This window comes from Phacochoerus africanus, chromosome 7 (genome assembly GCF_016906955.1).
Source record: "Phacochoerus africanus isolate WHEZ1 chromosome 7, ROS_Pafr_v1, whole genome shotgun sequence".
NCBI lineage: Eukaryota > Metazoa > Chordata > Mammalia > Artiodactyla > Suidae > Phacochoerus > Phacochoerus africanus.
Window position 1 is genome coordinate 7,458,891 of NC_062550.1, and position 23,182 is coordinate 7,482,072.

At 44.7% G+C, this 23,182-nt stretch overlaps 1 protein-coding gene across 1 annotated transcript; it reads right to left on the minus strand.

The window, feature by feature from the left end:
* Positions 1–926: 926 nt before the first annotated feature.
* On the minus strand, positions 927–17,236 carry RBX1 (ring-box 1). The gene is made up of 5 exons (XM_047786166.1): positions 17,083–17,236; positions 15,063–15,141; positions 8,912–8,982; positions 5,995–6,080; positions 927–1,908 (listed from the first exon to the last, which is right to left on the minus strand). The coding sequence occupies exons 1-5, from the start codon at positions 17,158–17,160 to the stop codon at positions 1,896–1,898; spliced, it is 327 nt and encodes a 108-aa protein (XP_047642122.1). The 5' UTR covers positions 17,161–17,236; the 3' UTR covers positions 927–1,895.
* Between the last annotated feature and the right edge of the window lie 5,946 nt (positions 17,237–23,182).

Sequence of the window (23,182 nt, forward strand, 5' to 3'; positions counted from 1 at the left end):
ATGAAGCTGCTCTCTGTGAACAAGCGGCAGGGAGAACCCCCAGAAGCGAGGCCTGGTTCCCTTCACTCATTATTACATTCAGCTATTTCTCTTTTTTTTTGGCCACATCCACGGCATGTGCAAGTTGCCAGGCTGGGGATCAAACCCATGTGGTCTGGCCCTCTCTTCCACGACAGGATATAGCCCCACCGCTCTCTCAGAATCTGCCTGTCTGGCTCTCGGGACTCTACGAACAAGCGCAGATGCAGGGCCAAGCAGAAGGCCCGGATACGCCACCCGTGCAGCGAGCTGTGCTCTCCACCGCCCCAGTGTCCCCGCAGTCCGCACGACCACTGGAAAGGGGTTTAACAGAGGGGATTTCTGCCAGGGCGGGTAGCCCCGAAGTACCACCCACGACAGCAGCCACCTCCCGGCAGCAAGTGTTTGCTCCTTGTGGTGGCCGAGTGCGGAATGGGTTTGACTGGGCTGCGGCCTCAAAGTTCTTCACCACGAAGCTAAGGGGGCTCAGACGTTTTGGTCTCAGGATCCCTTTGCAATCTTAAAAATTGAAGACCCCATGGAGTTCTTGTCGTGGCGCAGTGGTTAACGAACCCGACTAGGAACCATGAGGTTAAGGATTCGATTCCTGGCCTCGCTCAGTGGGTTAAAGATCTGGCCTTGCTGTGAGCTGTGGTGTGGGTCGCAGACGCGGCTCAGATCTGGCGTGGATGTGGCTCTGGCATAGGCCAGGGGCTACAGCTCCGATTAGACCCCTAGCCTGGGAACCTCCGTATGCCACGGGAGCAGCCCCAGAAAAGGCAAAAAGACAAAAGAAAAAAGAAGACCCCAAAGAGTTTTTGTGTTGGTTCTACAGATAGATGTTTACCATGATGGAAATTGAACCAAGAAATTAAAAAGATTTTAAAAGAACCAAACCCCATCACATGTTAACATAAATATTTTTATTAAAAGTAACTTTCTCAAACAAAAAATTAGAGGAGTGGCACCGTTTTACATTTTTAAAATCTCTTCTATATCTGACTTAATAGGACACAGCTGGATTCCCACCGCTGCTGCTTCTTTCAGTACGTTGCTTTGGTTGAAGGACAAAAAGAAGAGCTGGCCTTGCTAGTCATGCAACTGGAAAAGGGATTTTATAAACCTCCTCAAAGGGCTTCTGGCATCCCCAGAAGTCCTCAGACCATACTTTGAGAACCAATGCAGTAAAAGACCCTGCCTCTCAGTTAAAGACTATACAGCCACTGAATTAATATTAGAACTGGCAGTTCCCTCTACAGCCAAGGCATTTTAAACAAATCGAAAAGGGAAGGAAACTTGCATTCTCCTGTTAACTCAATTTTAAATGACATCAATTTCCAACTTTAGTTCATAGATCACTCTTTTGCCAGCTAAGATTATTTCAAGATGACTTTTCTAAACTAAGAAGAAACACATTATACACAAAGTTAACATTTATATAGTGTTATAAAGCCTCTTTAGGTACCCAAATGATAACATTTAATCCTCAGCAGCCACTTTACAGAGGAAAGCCTAGAGCAGAGCGGTGACTTGCCCAGAACTGCCACCAGGAACCAGGCTGTGGACCAGGCTTCCTTGTGACCAAGCGACGTGCTTGCACGACAGTTCTACTCCGGCTTTAGTGAACAAACACCTTGCTTTCCAAAGCTGGAAGAGAGGACCCCTTTGTTTTTTTTTACATACACAAGAGACAGCATCTGCTCTAGCATCCAACTGGATTTTATTTGACACAGAATACAATATGGCTAAGGGAACAGCAAACTGAAAAGACAAAGCAGAAAAGACATGGTTCTATCTAATTTATAATTAAGTAACACGAGGGCAAGTCATTACATGAATAACAAAACAGTTGAGCTTGCTGGAAGAATTCTCTTTTTCTAATGCCCATATCTGAAAAACAAAGTAAATTATTTAATTAATTCCTTAGTAGTTTCCTGTTTGAGGCTATAAAAGTTGCTTAAATAATCAGCAAACCTGGTTAAAACTTGGAAGAGAAGTGTGTGACTGCAAGTGTGCCCCAAGACTGGGAGACCTGACCTCTGCCTCTTTCATCTTAGCAACCTTGGTGACATCTTACCCCCTTCTGAGTGACGGTCCCCCTCTGAGACTCAACCCCACCCACCCGAGCCTCCTTCCAGTTACCAGACAGACACTGGGCACTAACAGGGAGGCGAGAGGGAGACGTCAGAGCTGGTGGTGGTGAGAGGGAGCCCCACGGTTGGCCCAGTCAGCAGCTCAGGAAGCTTGTTGAACTCTCAGCCTCTCCTACCGGTAGCAGCCTGGTGTCACCTCAAAGCCCGTACTCAGGCAAATACAGAGAACAGTAACTGAACAGCCTTCCATTTCAAAATCTATCACCAGTTCCAATTACAGCCCTGAACATTCAGCACTGTTGTGAGAGAACTACGGAGACTGGCTTGGATCTCAGGTCCTTTCTGACTTCCCCAGAAGCCGAAATTTGGCTCTAACAAGATTACAAGCAAGGCCAGGAAATTTTTTCCATATAAATGGATTTTTTTTTTTTTTTTTTTGCTGCTCCCATGATATACATAAGTTCCCAGGCCAGGGATCAGATCTGCAACACAGCAGCAACCAAGCTATAGTGACAACCCTGGATCCTTAACATGCTATGCCATCAGGGAACTCCCTAACTGGATTTCTTGAACACAAAACCCTTCATTATTATCCTAATCTTTTGCCATGGTTCTTTTTGGGGCAGTTAGCCTCTGATTAAAATACTCTGTGGAGTTCTTGTTGTGGCTCAGTGGTAATGAACCTGACTAGTATCCATGAGGATTCAAGTTTGATCTCTGGCCCTGCTCAGTGGGTTAAGAATCTGGCATTGTACAGCACTATTCACAATAGCCAGGACATGGAAACAACCCAAATGTCCATCGACAGATGATTGGATTCGGAAGATGTGGTATATATACACAATGGAATACTACTCAGCCATAAAAAAGAATGACATAATGCCATTTGCAGCAACATGGATGGAACTAGAGAATCTCATACTGAGTGAAATGAGCCAGAAAGACAAAGACAAATACCCATATGATATCACTTATAACTGGAATCTAATATCCAGCACAAATGAACATCTCCTCAGAAAAGAAAATCATGGACTTGGAGAAAAGACTTGTGGCTGCCTGATGGGAGGGGGAGGGAGTGGGAGGGATCGGGAGCTTGGGCTTATCAGACACAACTTAGAATAGATTTACAAGGAGATCCTGCTGAATAGCATTGAGAACTTTGTCTAGATACTCATGTTGCAACAAAAGAAAGGGTGGGGGAAAAAATGTAATTGTAATGTATACATGTAAGGATAACCTGACCCCCTTGCTGTACAGTGGGAAAATAAAAAAAATTATTAAAAAAAAAAAAAAAAAGAATCTGGCATTGCTGTGAGCTGTGGTACAGGTTGCAGACATGGCTCAGATCCGGTGTTGCTGTGGCTGTGGCGAAGGCCAGCAGCTGCAGGTCTGAATGGACCCCTAGCCTGGGAACTTCCATATGCTGCCGCTGTGGCTCTAGAAAAGGAAAATAATAAATAAAATAAAATAAAACACTTTGTTATATGGATGGGAACCAGGGCACTAGAACTCTGGTTCACTGCTTCCATCATCCTGAAGGGCTGTTAGGTCTTTAAGCCGTTCTCATAAAAAATCCACTTAAATATTGTCTAAAAAAAGTTCTCACAGGGTAGAGCTCCAGCGTTATGTTAGTGGGCTGAAGAATAATCCAGAAGTGGTCTATCAAATATTATAATTTGTTTCTTATGAATTTGTTTTCCCAATGCACTGGTAACCATGGCTGGGAAAAGTCACCAGGTAGATAAAGTGACAGTGTCAAAGCTGGAATTCTTCATACCATCTTCTTCTTAGGCACAGCCCTGGGCATGTGTAACAAGCTATGTGAGACAGTTTTGGTCCAAAATGGAGCCTTGAGTCGGCTCTAGGGCAGAGCCAATTATAAAGGCATCTTGAGAACTAAGAAAAGTTCTGCTTCTGCCTTGACATGCATTACATATCACGGTTCCACAGAGAACGCAAGCTCCTCAAGGACACGGAATGGCTGTCTCCCAAAGTTTGTATCTTACAGATTACTTAGCATACACGTTGCTGAATGGAGTGTGATGGTGTGAAGATACTGAGTGTTTGGCAGATTTCCTAAAGGATGAACATGCATTTGACAAGATTTCCAAAATTCTTTACCAAAATAAATAATCAAGTCTAAAAACAACAACAAAAAAAACTGTAGCAATAAGGGATTTCTAAACATTTCACAAACTAAAAAATCCCTATATATATTTTACTCTTTTTCTTTTCTTTTTTTTTCTTGCCACACTTGTAGTACATGGACGTTCTCAGGCCAGGGATCAAATCCAAGCCAAAGCTGCAACCTACACCAATAGATGAAGCAATGCCGGATCCTTAACCCACTGCACCAGCCCAAGGATCCAACTGGCGCCTCCACAGAGACAAGCTGGATTATTAACCCATTGCACCACAGAGGGAACCCCTATTTCATTCTTTTTAAACATAAGAATATCCTACTATTCCAAACTCTATTTAAATAAAAATTCCTCTTTCCACTGAAAATCTGATAAAGAAAATGACCAAAAATTCAAGATTGGCATTCCCTGGTGTCCTAGCAGGTTAAGGATCCAGTGTTGTCACTGCTACGGCACGCATTCAATCCCTGACCAAGAACTTGTGCATGCTGTGGGCATAGCCAAAAAAAAATTCAACAGATAAAACAGCATTTCACAGAGAAATATGAGAGGCGTAAAAATTAATGAAAAGTAATACAAAATCACTAAAAATTTTTTAAAAATGCAACTGAATAAAATTTTCACCTATAATATCAGATGAGATGGAAAAGTTTTTTTTTTTCTGCTTTTGAAGGGCCACACCTGTAGCATATGGAAGTTCCCAGGCTAGGGGTCGAGCTGGAGCTGGAGCTGCCGCCTATGCCACAGCCACAGCAATGCCAGATCTGAGGTGAGTGTGCAACCTACACCACAGCTCACAGCAATGCTGGATCCTTAACCCAATGAGCAAGGCCAGGGATCAAACCCAAAACCTTGTGGTTCCTAGTCAGATTCGTTTTCACTGTGCCATGGTGGGAACTTCTTTTTTTTTTTTTTTGCTTTTTAGGGCTGCACCTGCAGCATATGGGTGTTCCCAGGCTAGGGGTTGAATCAGGAAGCCAGGGGATCGAACCCACATGCTAACAGATACTAGTCGGATCCATTTCTGCTGTGCCACAAGGGAAACTCCCCAACACATACATACTCTTTAACCAGCAATTCCTCTTCTAGGAATTACTATTACAGATACATATAAAAAAGTCTCTATGTATGTCCACCCGTATACATGGAAGCACACATGTGCGGACACTCAGGAAAGCTGCTGAAAAGCTCCTGCTGATAGTCACCTCTGGGAGAGAGATGGGAATAAGGTACACCCTGCGACTATTTGATTTTTTGAAAATTTACATGTCATGCTTTATTTACATAATAGAAAAAGCACCAATAATAATAATTTAGTTGAGATAGCCATAAACGCCACATCAGAATTAATCAGCGGAGATAATGCAATGAAACCTGACAGGTGGATATACTTCTAGCCCAAAGCAAAGGTACCTGACATTGGTTAGCTCCTGGAGCCTTATTGCAGATGTGATTTTGGAAATAGTTAACAGTTTGTGAATTATCGTATTTTCTACTTTCACGGACCCTAGACGGTTAGGAAACTCTAGGCTGCAGGCTTCTAACTCTGGTCTCACCTTCTATGTCTATCTTCCACATAGATGAGTCCTTGTCTAAGAAACCAAGAGCTAGTTTATGAAACAAGGCAAGTTTCACGTGTCCATCTTTTAAGACCACGCGCCCTCCAAGCTTGAAGTGAGTCAAAAAATGGCACCAACCACAACACCCCCCCTTACAATGTCAAAACAGCCAGAGACACCTACTTTTGGAATTCCCACTCTCTGTTGTCCAACGGACACACCTGCCGTGTTTTGAGCCAGCGGGAGATGCAGTGGAAGTGAAAAGCATGCTGGAAAAAAAGACAAATTTTATTAAAAATAATCCTGTGCAGGCTCAGCTATCTACTGACGATCGATCCATCTCATCCCCAGGGCAGTGGGGTGGTTACACACGGGGCTGGAGAACAACGGGCGGTGACAAACAACAGGAGACAAAAAAGCCCCAACTGGCTACACCTTGGTTAGGTACAAGGCCATGTCCAATGAAACATCTGTTAGAAATGTCATTACTAGAAAGCATGGCGGATGTTCCAGCAGGGAGCTCTTCTCTTCTTTGTGTTTTTTTTTTGCTTTTTAGGGCAGCACTTGCAGCCATATGGAAGTTCCCAGGCTAGGGGTCCAATCAGAGCTGTAGCTGCTGGCCTACGCCACAGCCACAGCAAATCGGGGTCCAAACCACGTCTGTGACCTACACCACAGCTCACAGCAACGCCAGATCCTTAACCCACTGAATGAGGTCAGAGATCAAACTGGAATCCTCGTGGATGCTAGTCAGACTTGTTACGTGAGCCACAATAGGGACTCCTAATAACAGTCTTGAGATCTGGTCAGTGTGTCTCTTAAAACATGCATGGATCTTAAAGAATCATAATGTGGTTTATCACCTATGAACTGTCCTTTGACAAAAACAGAAGCAGAGTTCAGTAGGGAACCCTGGAGTCCACAGCCAGTACCCGGGCCATCAACAGGACAAATACTCTCCCAGAGCTGACAGCCTTTTGCAAGATCCCTCTCCTCCTGATGACCATACAGTACAAAAAAGAGGAAACAACAAAACTTCCCAAAGGCAGAAAGCAGAGGCATTCTTCTCAGTCCCCAGGTGGCAGGGACAGGCGCACTCAGGCCACCCAGCCCCGGCTCCCCGCCGTGCACCCCGCCGCCGCCGCACTCTCCCAGCCACCTCGGGAGACGGAGGCAGAGAGGGGCTGCAGGCCGGTGACAACATCCCTCAGCGTCCCGGATCCCAGCTTCCTGCCCGTTAACAATCGAAGACCTAGTGACGGGTGCACGGAGCCGTCTCAAAATACACTGCCTAGCGCTTCACAGGAGACCTGTAAACATCTATGACCTCATTTGAGCCTCTGGCAACCCTGGCGAACAAGCACAACAGGTATTATTATCTTCATTTTACAGACAGAAAACTGAACCCCAGACAAGTTAAGTAACTTGCCTCATTCACAGAGCTGGTCAGTAGAAGACCCAGAACTAGAACCTGGGACTAGTCCAGATGTTTCAAGCACACCTAGCAGCTCTTATTGGCAGGCTCTTCCCTTCCCGCACAAAGTGCCACGCTTCTTAGTAAACGCCTGGATGCCATGGAGAACACAGACCCTGAGAGACTTTATTTCTTGGTCCCCATAAATGACAGACATTGTCCCTTGGCCAACAGGGGCTAATGTGAAGCTGCCAAGGGGCCCTGCCGGCACTAAGAAGGTGCCCACGGGGTGTGGGCAGGGCTTCCACCTGAGGGAGAAAAGGACTGACAGGGACTCTCTCCTCAGGATCACCACCCCAACTTTAAGCTTATTAACAAGTATGCTCGCGACATGCACGAGGTGTTCTACGCACCTCTTCTTTTTTTTCCTTTTTACGGCACCTGCAGCATATGGAAGTTCCCAGGCTAAGGGATCCAATCGGAGCTGCAGCTGAAGGACTACACCACAGCCATAGCAACATGGGATCCGAGCCATGTCTGCGACCTGCACCACAGATCACAGCAGTGCCGGATTCTTTAACCCACTGAACGAGGCCCGGGATCAAACCCGCAACCTCATGGACAGTAGTCGGGTTCTTAACCCGCTGAGCCACAAGGGGAACTCCCTCCAAGCACTTCTTAAGAATCAGTTCATCCTGATGCCGACCCTCAGCTCCATTTCACACGAGGCTTAATGAGGCCAATACCTCGCCTGAAGCAGCAGAGACAGGAAGTGGGGGGTCTGTCTTCTTAGCCCTATGACAGGCGGGGAGCCCTCTGTCCCCTGGGCACAGGATGCCCGGACAGGACAAATTTAGCTTCTATGACTGGGACTACGTGGCTATAAGAATGAATTTTTTCACACTTGCTGGAAATAACATACTTGGTGTTAGCTGTCATTCACAGCTGTCACACCCTGGAAGGCTATGCCTTCAGTCCAACGATGTTGCACAAACATTTCTGGCATGAGCCACATTGAAAATAACCCCAATCCCAACTTAGTACATTTGCCAAACTTAAAATACACACATAAACATGAACAATTTATTCACCTTAGTTCCACAAGACATCTAGCCTTTTAAAAATCTCAAGAAATTAAAGATCTCAGAGTTCCCTTCGTGGCTCAGCAATTAAGCAATTAACAAACCCGACTAGGATCCATCGGGATGCAGGTTCGATCCCTGGCCTCGATTAGTGGGTTAAGAATCCGGTGTTGCCGTGAGCTGTGGTGTAGGTCACAGACATGGCTCGGATCCCGAGTTGCTGTGGCTGTGGTGGAGGCCGGCGGCTGCATCTCCAAGTCAACCCCTAGCCTGGGAACCTCCATATGCCTCAGGTGCTGTCCTAAAAAGCAAAAAAAAAAAAGCAAAAAAAAAGGAAATTAAAGACCTCCACTAACAGGAGAATGTTGCTGACAAACGTGGGTGCCCTTTAGAATGAATACTGACTCTGCAATAACTAGTAATTTTTACCTTGTAACAAGTGAAAGTACAGTGATTTAAAGTCTTTTTTATTATTTAACCATTTGTGTACCTTTTGGGAGAGAGGTGGACTAATCATTTTATTTTTCTTATTTTAAAGACTGGCAAAGCAGGGAAAGTGGTACTATGTTTACAAGCCATGCTGATAGGAAAGATGTTTCCTTACGTTACAGACTCCCCATGCAACGGTGCACTCTTCAGAAGTAGCCGACGCCTGGTTGGCTTGACACTCTATGCCTGTGGGAACAAGAGCAACAAGATCACTGGACCCAGGCGCAACCACCTTGTCATCTACAGCTGCCCTCTCTGCACAATTGCACAACAACACGACTGGGGTGGCGGCGGTGGTGATGGCGGAAACATGAACAAAATCTCAAGTGGCTAATTAGTCATAATTGTTTTTTAATGAATGTGGAAAGGAGCAAAGACTAGAAAAGGCAGAGATCCGACTTAGCAGTGTGCTTTGCAACAACTTCCTACCCTCGTTCGCACGTAGAGTAACAAAGGAAAAGGCACTTTTTAATTGTGAACATAACCTGACTTGTCCAAATGCAAGTGATTCCTCCTAATTTGGCAAATTTAGTAATTCTTAAAGCCACCTCATCTGTTTTACTGAGAACTGACATCTTCTCCCTGATCTTGGTGAATGCTTCCTCTCAGGCCCTTCCAACACCCAGGTTTGCCCACAGGAAAGCCTAGCTGGTGACAAACTCCAGTCCCTAAAGGAATCAGGCAGACACATGTGAGCTGGGACAGAGCAAGTGAAACGGGGTAAAGAGGCCAGCGGCAAACGGCAGCATGTGCTCTGCATGAGGACATCAAAACTCGAGCCCTTAAAACACCGTCAGCACAGGAGTTCCCCTCGTGGCTCAGTGGTTAACGAATCCGACTAGGAACCATGAGTTTGCGGTTTGATCCCTGGCCTCGCTCAGTGGGTTAAGGATCCGGCATTGCTGTGAGCTGTGGTGTAGGTCGCAGACATGGCTCGGATTCCGTGTTGCTGTGGCTCTGGCGTAGGCCAGCAGCTACAGCTCCAATTCGACCCCTAGCCTGGGAACCTCCATATGCTGCGGGTGTGGCCCTAGAAATGACAAAAACAAAAACAAAACCACCACCAGCACAGCAAATCTGTGAGGTCACTGGTTGAGAGACTTGGGGCCCCCATTCAGTGATGCTTACTGCCCCTGAGGCGACTCTGCCTGGTGAATGGAGCAAGTTTCTGCAAATGTATCCAAATATCAATTTCACAGAGGGGGAGAGAAGGGAATTTAAATGGAGTAAAAATCTGACTGAGATCAAGAAAGGCTGAGTAAAGCTCTACTGGGGATAAATACTCAAAGAACAAGAATTACTAATGTGTAATTTGCTTTCTCTGAAGGTGGTAACTAAATGGAGTCTCCCTTCTGAGGAATAAAAAGCTTCAGGAAAGACTATTTAATAGAAGCCAATTACTTCAAACTTCCATAGGTGGCAAATAGTGAAATTGTAAGAAAGTAATGCGGAGATGTTAATGGGTAATTGGTCTTCGGGGAAGAGATAGACCATAACAGTCTTTCCCCACCCTTCAAAAATACGAAAGGCAAAGGTTCTGAAATCACAGAACTTGCTTTTGCTCCCCAGGTTCACACTACAAAAAGAATGACTGGTTTTCCTTCTGATAAAAGTGCAGAATCTAGGCTCTCTGCAGTATATTCAAGAATGTACCAGGATTCCGAATGCATCATATTCAAAGAGATGGTAGAGGTTCCTGTTGTGGCGCAGAAACGAATCCGACTAGGAACCATGAGGTTCCGGGTTCAATCCCTGGTCTTGCTCAGTGGGTTAAAGATCTGGTGTTGCCGTGAGCTGTGGCAGAGGTCGAAGGTGTGGCTGGATCCTGCATGGCTGTGGCTATGGCGTAGGCTGGCAGCTATAGCTCTGATTAGACCCCCAGCCTGGGAACTTCCATATGATGTGGGTGCCGCCCTAAAATACAAAAGACAAAAAAAAAAAAAAACAAAAGAAATTAAGTTAGCTAAGGTGTGCCCGTTGTGGCTCAGCAGGAACGAACCCAACTGGCATCTATGAGGATGCAGTTCAATCCCTGGTCTCACTCTTGGGCTAAGGATCCAGTGTTGCCATGAGCTGTGGTGTAGGTGGCACATACAGCTTGGATCCTGCATTGCTGTGGCTGTGTATAGGCTGGCAGCTATAGCTCTGATTCGATCCCTAGCCTGGGAACTTCCATATACCAAGAGTGTGGCCCTAAACTGACAAAAAAATTTAAAAAAAAGAGAAACATAAGAGGGATAGGATTGCCATCCAGAATATCAGATTAAAAAAGGATAAGGCATGAAAAGAAAAATCACAAGTGTAAAATAAATACAAGCGTAAAATGTTCTCAAAGATAAAATGTTTTCAAGCTTTGGGTGCAGGGAGTAAGGACAGGGGTTTAATCATTAGTTTAAACAGGGGAAGGATTGTTCACTGTCAGCCCAGAGCAGACAAACAAGCTGCTCATAGCAGGTTCCTGTCAGACTCCTGCAAAGGCAGAAGTTTATGTGATTTATAAAGCTTGAGGGCTGGTATGCTTCAATACAAAAGCTTTACAACCAGAGGACTGGTAAGGAAGCAATGACAGCTTCTCAGAAGCGAACAGACTTCACACTTTGAAAACAGTGATGGGAGTTCCTGTCATGGCACAGCGGAAATGAATCTGACTAGGAACCATGAGGTTGTGGGTTTGACCCTGGCCTTGCTCGGTGGGTTAAGGATCTGGCATTGCCGTGAGCTGTGGTGTAGGTCGCAGACGCGGCTCGGATCTGGTGATGCTGTGGCTGTGGCATAGGCCAGCAGCTGTAGCTCTGATTAGACTCCTAGCCTGGGAACCTCCATATGCCACAGGTGCAGCCCTAAAAAGCAAAAAAAAAGAAAAAAAGAAAGAAAAAAGAAAACATTGATGGATCTGTGGTTTTAGGAAAAGACTAACTTTTTTAGGGGCAAAGTCTGGGTCTAAGCACTCTGGATGCCCCTTTCACCTGAGGAACAAGATTACCTGAGGCAGTGGAGGAAATTACACCCAGAAGACCATGTATTTCAGCAACTCGAAAACAGCCAAGAAACGGGGCGATGCACAGTAAGTACAAAGCGAGAGCAGGACATGCAGTATCAATCTGGATTCCAAAGAGGAAGTCTTCAGACCAAGAATGCTTTGTAGGTGAGTTCAACCAGAACAGAGCCAGAACCACTCTTAAGTATTTACAGCTTTGTATGTAACTATTCATTTAATGGCAGACTAGAACTTACTAGAAAATGGCCATTGTTAAATCAAGATTCTTATTTTCATCTTTAACAAAAAGTCTTTTTACAAGAATCATAATTCATCTATTTTCGTCTTTTTTTTTTGCCATTTCTTGGGCCGCTCCCGCGGCACTTGGAGATTCCCAGGCTAGGGGTCTAATCAGAGCTGTAGCCACCGGCCTACCCCAGAACCCCAGCAACGCAGGATCTGAGCCACGTCTGCAACCTACGCCATAGCTCACGGCTACGCCAGATCCTTAACCCACTGAGCAAGACCAGGGATCAAACCCACAACCTCATGGTTCCTAGTTGGCTTCGTTAACCACTGAGCCACGACGGGAACTCCAATTCATCTATTTTTGAAAGGAAGACAAGCCCAGTAATGGCAACCAGATTCCTCTTTAGTGCGTATATGTTTCTTAAGGGTAAAGCCCTGATTCAGTCCTTGTTTTATCCTAGAGCCTTGCAAAAGGTCCAGAATATAAATATCCATCAGATGAATAAAAGATATGACTTGAAAATACTTTCATAATTGTTACAGGAGTTCAATCTTCTACTTCTTCGCCTGACATTTAAAATATATAGTAAAGCAGGTGCCTAACTAAAAGCCCACATCAACCCCTCAATCATTCAACACTAAGACAGAATATCAACGGCCTTTGTCTGCTACCATCTTCCCAAGAAGTGCATTCTCTTGCATGCAGAAAGAAACACAGTGACTTAAATACAGATGTTAAAAAAAGTCTGGATTATATAAAATTATTAACTAGTTACAAAAGAGAGCCCTGAGAAAGTAGAATTTTCTCTGGGTGAAACTCCTTGTGAAAAAGCACAGCAAAAAAAAATTGGCAAGCATGTAATCAAAACCCCCACCCAAGCACATTTAAAACTGGGTGTGTGTTTTTCTGTGATAGGTGCCTTCTCTTTATACTAAACATCATGGTAGCTGCTGATCTGCTTGGACTGTCCTATGAAAAGGTAAACAGGGTCAAAACTCAGAGAAACCAAGGGCCACAAACTACCAACACAAAATAGCTGATTTGTGCTTTCCAAGTTGCAATGGTCACAGACGAGTCCCCTATTTTGTTTTTATTATTAACTGAGCAAATATCGAGGGAAAACCTATTATGTACTGGACACTAGGCTAGATGCTGGAAACACAGGAGTAAATAACATGGACTTATAAATAACCAACCAAATCAAATAACTGCTATAAAGGACACTACAGGATGTCTTCGAAATATTTAACAGAACTGTCATAGCTTGTGTTTGTGTGTATGGACATAGGGTCACAGAAAACACCTTTGAGTGAATTCAAGGTAGGATCCCAAGACCAATCATGGGTTAGTTCTACACTGCCTAATAAAGCAGACACTGGCCAAGTGTGGTTACTGAGCATGTGAAATGTGGCTAGTCTGAACTGAGATGCGCTGAAGAGTAAAATACACTGTGACGACCTAGTACCAAAAAAAAAAAAAAAAAATTTCACTTTAAAATACTGATTACAGAGAGTTCCTATATGTGGCCCTATAATAAATAAATAAATAAAAAGAAAATACTGATTACAAAAAGGGGGAGGGGGAGTTTCCTAGTGGCCTAGCAGTTAGGGATTTGGCATTGTCACTGATGTGGCCTGGGTTCAATCCCTGCCCTGGAAATTTCTGCATGACACAGGGATAGCCCCCCCCCAATTAATTAATTCACTAATTAAATACTGATTACATTCTCAAATAAAAATATTTTGGAAATAATAGGATAAATACAATACAAATCACTTGTTCTTTTAACTTCATTAATGTGAGTACTAGAAAACTTTAAATTACATATGTGCTCATATTTGTGGCTTACACTTAGATTGAATAGTGCTGGGTTTGAAAAAGATAAGGGGGAGAAGAGGCAGTGAATAGTCCAGTATGGGGAACAAGATATGTAAGAGCTCTATACAAGACCACGGATAGTTCCAGAATGGAAGGAAAGCCAGGGTACTATCAGGGTAAGGAGAGTGGCTCGAGATAAAGCTGAGGAGGCACGTACGTGGTTTTCAAAATAAGTTAAAATTTCAATTCTAGAACGTTGAAATTTCTTTGCCCTATTTCTTTCTCTTGTGTGTGTGTGTGTGTGTGTGTGTGTGTTTTTAGAGCCATACCTGTGGCATATGTAAGTTCCCAGGCTAGGGGTCGAACCAGAGCTGTAGCTGCCAGCGCACGCCATAGCCACAGCCACACCAGATCTGAGACACTTCTGTGACCTACACAACTCACAGCAGTGCCAAATCTTTAACCCATTGATCAAGGACAGAGATCAAACCCCGGTCCTCATGGATACTAGTCGGGTTTGTTGACCACTAAGCCACGACAGGAACTCTTCTCTGTCCTCTTTCTGATCTCAGTAACAAACCATTTTAGTAACTGAATAAAAAGTAACCTCAGCTGCTCTTGGTGTGATCAATAATTCTTGCCCCTAGTACTACAGAGATACTAAGTCCATTAACAGCTATAATTAAACCTACTGTGTGCTGACCACTATGTGTAATGGACTATATAGAAATTTAAATGAAATTTTCTTAGAGCAATTAACTACGTATTTAGATGTTGGCAGTGATGTTAACTACATTTGGGGCTAACACTGAAAATGCATACTCCTTAGACCTCTTCATAAATCTTCCCCAGCGAACATTTGCTCTGCTAGGATATTTTAGCTCAAAGTTAATTTTCTTTCTTTCACTATTTTTGCCTTTAAGTCTGGGTGCAGATGGGAAATGGAGAAGAAATAATCAACAGTACCTCTGTGCCCGCAATTCATTCTAAATGTGGCCTTATCTTTAGAATGAATAGCTTTATTCTGAGAGATGGATATGCCTTCAGGACACCCTAAAAAATTACTTTATTTCAAACATACCAATACACCAAATGCAGAAGTCCCCAAGTGCTAAGAATATACTTTATCTTTCCTCGTGAAGAAGAAAATTGGTCACATCAGGATAGCTGCAATCTCTGTAACCTTCTCAAACTTCCTCCCATCCTCCTCCAATTACTTACAAAGATCCATAATGTGGTTCCTGCAGATGGCACAGTTATCAACCACAATATCCCAGGCCCAGAGGGCTACTGCATTCCACTGCAAAGAGAAAAAGGGGGAACAATGCATGCTACTCTTTTAACACAAGCTCGCGTGCGCGCGCGCACGCGCGCACACACACACACACACACACACACACACACACACACTCCAGGATTTCATCCTGTAGTTATCACCTTTTTGGCCACAAAGACCACCAAACAAGAGTTTCTGGATGTTACATGACTCTTTTTTTTTTTAAATTATATCAGAGAGCATCAGTAGGCTACACGTATGCTTACCCATTCTCTAAACTGTCAACTATATAAACACAAATGAATATCATCTTTTATTTTTTCCTACAGTTTAATTTAGTCAGCCATATCAATATAAATAAATCAGGAATAATTTATAAGTGTCGGTTTTAGGTCTAATAATCACAAACTTGAATTACTGTGCAGGTTCTCCTGGCAGTTGCAAAAGAGCTCAATTTCTGCATAAATACCTGCTCTTCAAGGCAGCTTTTACGCAGGAATGGACAGGTGAAGGCTAGGAAGAGAATGAACTAAGATGCTGATTGGATCATAAAACGGGTAATCGTAGGATAAGCTGGATAACTACCCAGTGTGAGTCCATAGAACAAGGTCATCGCTTAAATCTTATAAGATTATTTCACAACTCTAAAATTCACTGGAATTTCATATAGTTCCTATCATCAAATAAGCTGATGTTCTCAACTTTTATATGCTCAGACTGTTATATTTAGCTAGGATAATTTCCTTAAAAGTTTATCTAAAAGTGGTATTTCAATAATTCAACCTCTGGCTTCTGCAATAAATATTCCCAAACTCCCTTTCACCCCCTAATTTGGTGACACGTCCCAAACCTTCATCTCCTTCAAACCTAATTTTCAATGTCTAGCAACTTCTTCAACACTTTTCACCGACAGCTTCAACTTGGAGGAAAGAAAAAAAAAAAAATCTTACTTCTATTCTTCAATATGGCTGCTGGCTGTAACTGAGCATGCAGTGCCCACAATGAAACGCCAAAACGCATTAGAAGGGGGAATACCGTCAGGGTTTAGCTAGATGTTCCAGGGATAAAATCTTCCCTATTTGGAATCTTCATTTTGGACAGATTTGTTTTATCTAATGTGGGATGGGCACTTCTCTCCCAAACTGCTGGCAAATCACTGTAAGGCATTTCATGCAAAAAGACACGTTCCACATTTCTTCTTTCCCACTTTACCAGGTTGTTCGCAACTTGTATTCAACCCTCCCTACTTGACACAATACTTGGGCTCGCGTTTTCTTTTTAACAAATTCCACCATGTCTTTTTTTTTTTTTTTTTTTTCGGATGGGGATTCTGGATATGACCGCAGGACTGGGGCGGCTGTGTAACAAATCAACAGACCTTTCAGAAGAGCCAAGAGTTACACTCGAGAAACTAACTCGGCAGGGGCGAGGGCCAGAGAGGGCTAATGGAGGCCTCGATTAGGCGAGGACCAGGTCGAGGTTCCTCAGAGGGACCCCAAGCTTTGGATAGGGGCGGGGCACGGAGATCACCAGCCCGGTCCTCAGAAGCCTCCAATGCAGTAGGACCTCAGGTTCCCGGCTTGGGCCGTACTGTCCCATCCTCCACCCACCGCAGCCCTCGATTCCCCCTTCCACCCGCCCCACCCTCTCCTTCCCCACCCCTCCACCACTCCAGTGACAGCTCAGGCGCTTGGCTCCTGCATCCAAGTCGCAACCCCGCGCGTCTCAATAAGCACCTCCGTGATTGGCCCCTCAGCCTCCGAGCGAAACCAACACTGCCACTGACAGTGGGCCGCAGTCACGCCGATCAACCCTAAGACCCGCCTCCCGGCTTCCTTTGGTGGTACCCGGTCCCCGGAACGCCCTAAAATGAAGCCCTTTCCTCCGCGCCTTGGTCATCCTGGGCCTGCCAGCCAGATCCGCGCCTCTCTAGTTTCCCTGAGGAAGGCGCTGGCGAGACCCAACCTTTTTCACTTCAAAGCGCTTCTTGCCCGCGCCGCTGTTGGTGCCGCTCGGGGTATCCACATCCATCGCTGCCGCCATTTTGGAAACACACGATCTGTCGTCTCGTTACTGCGCCTGCGCGCCAGCGCACGTCTCACTCCCCCTCCCGTCCGGACGCCTCCTCCCGCACCCCACCCCTCACTGGCGCGCGAGGGGCAAGTGGGGGCGGAGCGTGTGGCCACGCCTCTTAAAGGCGCTGGTGCTGGCTCCCCCCGCCCCCCACTCTACCCCGCGTTGGCTGGGAGGAGGCGGTTGCCGGAGCTGCTGGGGCGGGGCCGGGCGGGGTCGGGCCGACGCGAGAGAGCCGGGTGGAAACGTTCGAAAGGACTCGCTCTCATCGCCCTTCCTCGGGAAGCCCCCGGCCTCACTCCCTCCGCAGGGGCGGCGGCTGTTTCCTCCGCCTCGGCCGCGACCTGCAGCCCCCGCACAGCTTATCCTTCCCCGGCGCCGCGCAGCTCCAGTGCCCGCGGGTCCTCGTCGCGTTCTTCCGGGGCAAGGGCGAGGGTGGGCGTCCCGCCTCCTGCTGCGGAAACCCAAGACCTCACTCTTAGTGGTCTTTCTCAGATCCTGACCCACTTGCGAGCCCGGCCTGAGGTCCTAGCCTCCTTGGGCCATAGCACCTTTCCAGCCAAAGCACCTGTGCTTTCTATCACCTTCCCATTTGTAGACCACCTCTCCACCTTTTTTTCATCTCTAATCTTGCAGAGGTATGACTTTGCTAGATCACTCTTAAATCTTGTATTGGCTTATTTGAAATCTCATATCTTCTCGTAAAAGAAAGCTGAAGAGTAATGGATAGTCTTGACTCCACTGTTAAACCAGAAGTAGGGTTTGTTTCCTTGTCTTAATTTTAAACAGGAAAACAAATCTGTGAAAACGCCGCAGCTTTAACCAGAGTAAGAGAGAGAAGACTTGTGAGAGACCTTAAAGTTTTAATAGGAACACTACCAAGTTTTTCTAAGACCAAGTTTTGTTAAATGAATGATTCCATATCAAGAGTTCTGTCATCTAATTTATTGTGTTCCCGCAGGAATACTAGAAACCCATAGTAAATTAAGGTATCGAGGGCATATTTATCCTTCATTCAACACTTTCACTGAATGTAACTATATATATAATATGTATTCATTAACTATTATATATATATATATATGAAATAGGACCTGGGGTCCTATGTATATAGGTCTTATAATGTATATATACCCCAGGTACTATTAGAGATGGGAGAGACAGTGATGAAGGAGTGAAACTTCTGGTAGGGAAGTAACACACAAGTCAACAAATAAATGCTTCAAAAAATCTCAGTAAAGGAATTCCCATTGTGGTTCAGTGGAAGCAAATCTGACCAGCATCCATTAGGACACAGGTTAAATCCCTGGCCTCGCTCAGTGGGTTAAGGATCCGATGCTGCCGTGAGCTGTGGCGTAGGTCACAGACCAGCTCGGATCCCCCGTTGCTGTGGCTCTGGCGTAGGCCAGTGGCTACAGCTCTGATTTGACCCCTAGCCCGGGAACCTCCATGTGCCTCGGGTGCGGCCCTAGAAAAGGCAAAAAAGACATAACAATAATGATGATAAATTGTGTCATTAGGTCAGGCCCTTATGAGGAGTAACATTTCAGCAAGTCCTTTCAAGGGCCTAAAAGGCCCTGTATGATTTGCTACCCATTCATTTTACTGTGCTCTTCTTTTCTTTAATGGCACATGTACCTTCTAACATATATATTTCATTTACTCGTTAGTTTTATTGTTTTAGGGTGTATCCCACTAAGAAAAGGAATTTTTTAAAATTGTTTTCTTTATTGGTAACAAATACTCCTAGAAAAGTGCCTGGTAAGTTGTAGGTGCTCAGTATATGCTGAATGAATAAATGTGTAGCTTAATGAGCAAGGGGAATGAAATAAGAGACATCAGACAGGCAGGCAAGGGCCAGATCAGGTAGGGATTTTATCGTAGATATTATGGGAAGGCATTGGAGGTAGGGGAGGGGATTAACAGTGATGTAACCTTAAAGTCTTTAAAAGGGTTTTTTAAGTTGAAGTGTAGTTGATTTACAATGTTTCAGGTATACAGCAAAGTAATTCCTACATATGGGTATATACATACATATATATTCTTTCTCAGATTCTTTTCCATTATAGGCTATTATAAGACATCGAATATAGTTCCCTGTGCTATACAGTAGGTTGTTGTTTATCTACCTTAAATATAGTGGTGTGTATCTATTAATCTTAAATTTCTAATTTGTACCCTGTTCTTTTCCCTTTGATAATCATAAGTTTGTTTTCTAAGTCTCTGAGTCTATTTTTGTTTTGTAAATAAGTTCACTTGGGTAATTTTTTAAGATTCCTCATATAAGTAATATCATATGATATTTGTATGATTTACCTCACTTAGCATGATCTTCTCTAGGTTCATCCATGTTGCTGCAAATGGCATTATTTCATTCTCTTTTATGGCTGAGTAATATTCCGTCATATGTATACACCACATCTCCTTTATCTGTTCTATGTTGATGGACATTTGGGTTGCTTCCATGGATTGACTGTTGTAAATAGTCTTGTTGTGAAAGTTGGGGTGCATGTATCTTTTCAAATTAGCTTTCGTCTTTTACAAATATGTGCCCAGGAGTAGGATTGCTGGATCATATCGTTACTCTACTTTTAGTTTTTTGTTTGTTTTTGGCCACATGTGGACGTTCCCAGGCCAGGGCTTGAACCCGTGCCACAGCAGTGAGCTGAGCCACTACAGTGACAGCACTGGATCTTTAACCTGCTGCACCACAAGAGAGCTTTTTTTTTTTGTCTTTTGTCCTATTAGGGCCACACCTGTGGCATATGGAGGTTCCCAGGCTAGGGGTATAATCAGAGCTGTTGCTGCCTCGGCCAGAGCCACAGCAATACCAAGCCGTATCTGGAACCTCCGCCATAGCTCAGGGCAACACCGGATCCTTAACCCACTGAGCAAGACCAGGGATTGAACCCACAACCTCATGGATCCTAGTCGGATTCATTTCCACTGTGCCACGACGGGAATTCCCGAGAACTCCTATTTTTAAGGAGTAAGCGGCATATGTAAGTTCCCAGGCTAGGAGTGGAATTGGAGCTGCAGCTGCTGCTCTATATCATGGCCACAGCAACACCAGAACCCAGCCATGTCTGCAATCTACACCACAGCTTCATGGCAACTCTGGATCCTTAACCCACTGAACGAGGCCAGGGATTGAACCTGCATCCACGTGGATGCTAGTCAGGTCCACCGAGCCACAACAGGAATCTCTTTAAGGAGTTTTTTGTTTTTAGGTTTTTAAGCCATGTGGGAGGACAATATTGTAGGGATACATGAGAGGAAGCAGCACCAATTTGCAAGCTGTTTGCTTTGTAAAGAGCTACAATGGGGAGGTTTCTTTAAACTATGAAAACCTCATGTACTGATCTCTCCCTTGGCGATTTACCTTGCTGTAATGATTGGCCATGGTGTTCTGTGTGCTAGATCTTGCTGCATAAACCTAGAAAGTTTTTGTAGACTCTATAGATCCCTAGCCTTCATAATTTTACTTAGTTATGCTAAGTAACCTGCTGTGTGTCACTTACACCATGCTGATCTAGATAAAAAGGCATCTGATATTTTAAGTACTTGCAAAAGTCCGCTTTCATCATTGGATTTATGGTGTGTAGCAAGAGCGGCATGGTCAGTTAATGATAATTCCAATGCATTTTAGGAAAGGGGAAGTACAGCATGCTTTGAAGCAGAAAGACAGTCTGGAGAGAAGGGGAGTCCTCTTAGAGGAAATGGTTTGAGATTGTAGGAGTAGATGAGGTGGTGTGCTGGTAAATGTTAAAAATAAATAAAACAGCTCTGAAAGAATGAAAGAAGGGAAGGAGGGAGGAAGGAAGGAAGGAGGCCCTGATTTGTAGCTTTAGCATCCAGATTGCAAATTTCCTGAAAGTTTAACAGTTGCTCCTGTAAAGCTGATGCAAGCTGGCTCCAGCACTTGCCCACACTGAGGGATGTGGAGGAAGGTGGCACTCCAGGTAGAGCCAACAGCATGCAGAAGGGGCTGGAAGCTGGAGAATGCACAGTGCCTTCATAAAGAAGCCTGGAATGGCTGGAACATGAAGAGAAACTGATATAAAATGAATCTGGGAGTTCCCGTCATGGCTCAGTGGTTAACAAATCCGACTAGGTTGTGGGTTCGATCCCTGGCCTTGCTCAGTGGGTTAAGGACCTGGCGTTACCTTGAGCTGTGGTGTAGGTCGCAGACGCGGCTCGGATCCCATGTTGCTGTGGCTGTGACGCAGGCTGGCGGCTACAGCTCCGATTCGACCCCTACCTAGCCTGGGAACCTCTATATGCCACGGGAGCGGCCCAAGAAAGTAGCAAAAATACAAAAATACAAAAAAAAAAAGAATCTGTAATGATGTACAAGAATCAATTGTTAGCATCTCTTGCCAGTTCCATATGTAGCAATGGCATGTTGGTGGCTTGAAACTGGCCGTAATCATAGTATTTACACCATGGAAATCAGTAAACACTACCAACCAGGAGTCCCCTTACTCTCCTAGAATCAGTTGTTAAACATTTGCCACTGGTAGGGGCAAGGTCTTGCAAGAGTGTTCAGTAGAGCCCCTCCAAGGGTTTTGGTCTTTATTCTCACTGATGAGAAGCCATTGAAGGATTTTAACCAGCCAGTCACATGGTCAGATATGCCTTTTTCAAAAGTGTTAGGAAGGACTTCCACTTCCGGGAACATGGAGTAGGCATATTTTTTCCTATTCTTCTAGTTCCAACTGAAATCCCTGGATAAGATATATATATTCTAAAAAACATTAAGAAGACTGGGAGTTTTCGTCATGGCTCAGTGGTTAATGAATCCGCCTAGGAACCATGAGGTTATGGGTTCGATCTCCAGCCTCGCTCAGTGGGTTAAGGATCTGGCGTGGCCGGGAGCTGTGGTGTTGGTCGCAGAGGCAGCTCAGATCCCGAGTTGCTGTGGCTGTGGCATAAGCTCATGGCTACAGCGCTGATTCGAGCCCTAACCTGGGAACCTCCCTATGCCGTGGGTGTGGCCCTAGAAAAGACAAAAAAAAAAAAAGAAGATGACTCTGAATGATGGAGAGAAGCATGCAGACATGGGTCAGGGACCTCAGGACTTGAGTAATGACATGGTAATGGGTTCCCTAGGTTTTTTGGGGATTTTTTTATTTTTATTTTTTAAATCTCACATCTTGGAGCTGAAGAAGATGGCAACCTAGAAATGCCAGTGAGTGCAGGGAATACAACAACAATAAAAGGCTGTTTTTGTTAGGTCGGCCACCATCACCCAGCAATAAGGAGCCTCAACCCCTACTGCAGTGTCAGTAAAGACCACGTGGGGAGATGGACCTTCTACCTCTGCCCAGCAAGGTGGGCTCCCCACCCTTGGGTGTTAATGGGGACTAAGTGGATTTCTACCACTACCCTCTTCTGCTGGAGCAGTGTAAAAAAAAAATTTTTTTTTTTTAAAGTTTTAGGGGAGTTCCTATTGTGGCTCAGCAGGTTAAGAATCCGACTAGTATCCCTGGCCTCACTCGGTGGGTTAGGATCCAGCGTTGCCACAAGGTCACAGATGGGGCTCAGATCTGGCATTGCCATGGCTGTGCTACGTGCCAGCCGCTGCAGCTCCAATTTGACCCTTAGCCCAGGAACTTTCATATGCCACAGGGCCAACCCTAAAAAGAAAAAAAAAAAAAAGTTTTAGGGAGTTCCCTGGTGGTTTAATGGTTAAGAACACAGTATTGTCATTGCTGTGGCCCAGATTACTGCTGTGGAGCAGGTTTGATCCCTGCCTGGGAATTTCTGCATGGTGCAGGCCCAGCCGGAAAAAAAAAAAAAAAAAAAATTTAAATAAGATCCAGAGTCTCATAATGTAATATTAACATGTTCAGTTTTAGTTGAAAATCACTTAACTTACCAAGAACTGTGAGATATAAAAGTGAGTGAAAAAAGACTATCAGTAGATGACTGAGATGTTAGAATTATCCAACAAAGATTTCGAATGATCAGTGGTAATTTTTCAACAAGC

Bases quoted from the DNA above. Each gene is read 5' to 3' on its own strand.
- RBX1 (XM_047786166.1), bottom strand. From the start codon at position 17,160: ATGGCGGCAGCGATGGATGTGGATACCCCGAGCGGCACCAACAGCGGC. The intron at 15,142-17,082 runs GTTGGGTCTCGC...TTCTCTTTGCAG, and splicing joins AGCGCTTTGAAGTGAAAAAG to TGGAATGCAGTAGCCCTCTG. The intron at 6,081-8,911 runs GTAAGGAAACAT...CTTTTTTTCCAG, and splicing joins TTGCATGGGGAGTCTGTAAC to CATGCTTTTCACTTCCACTG.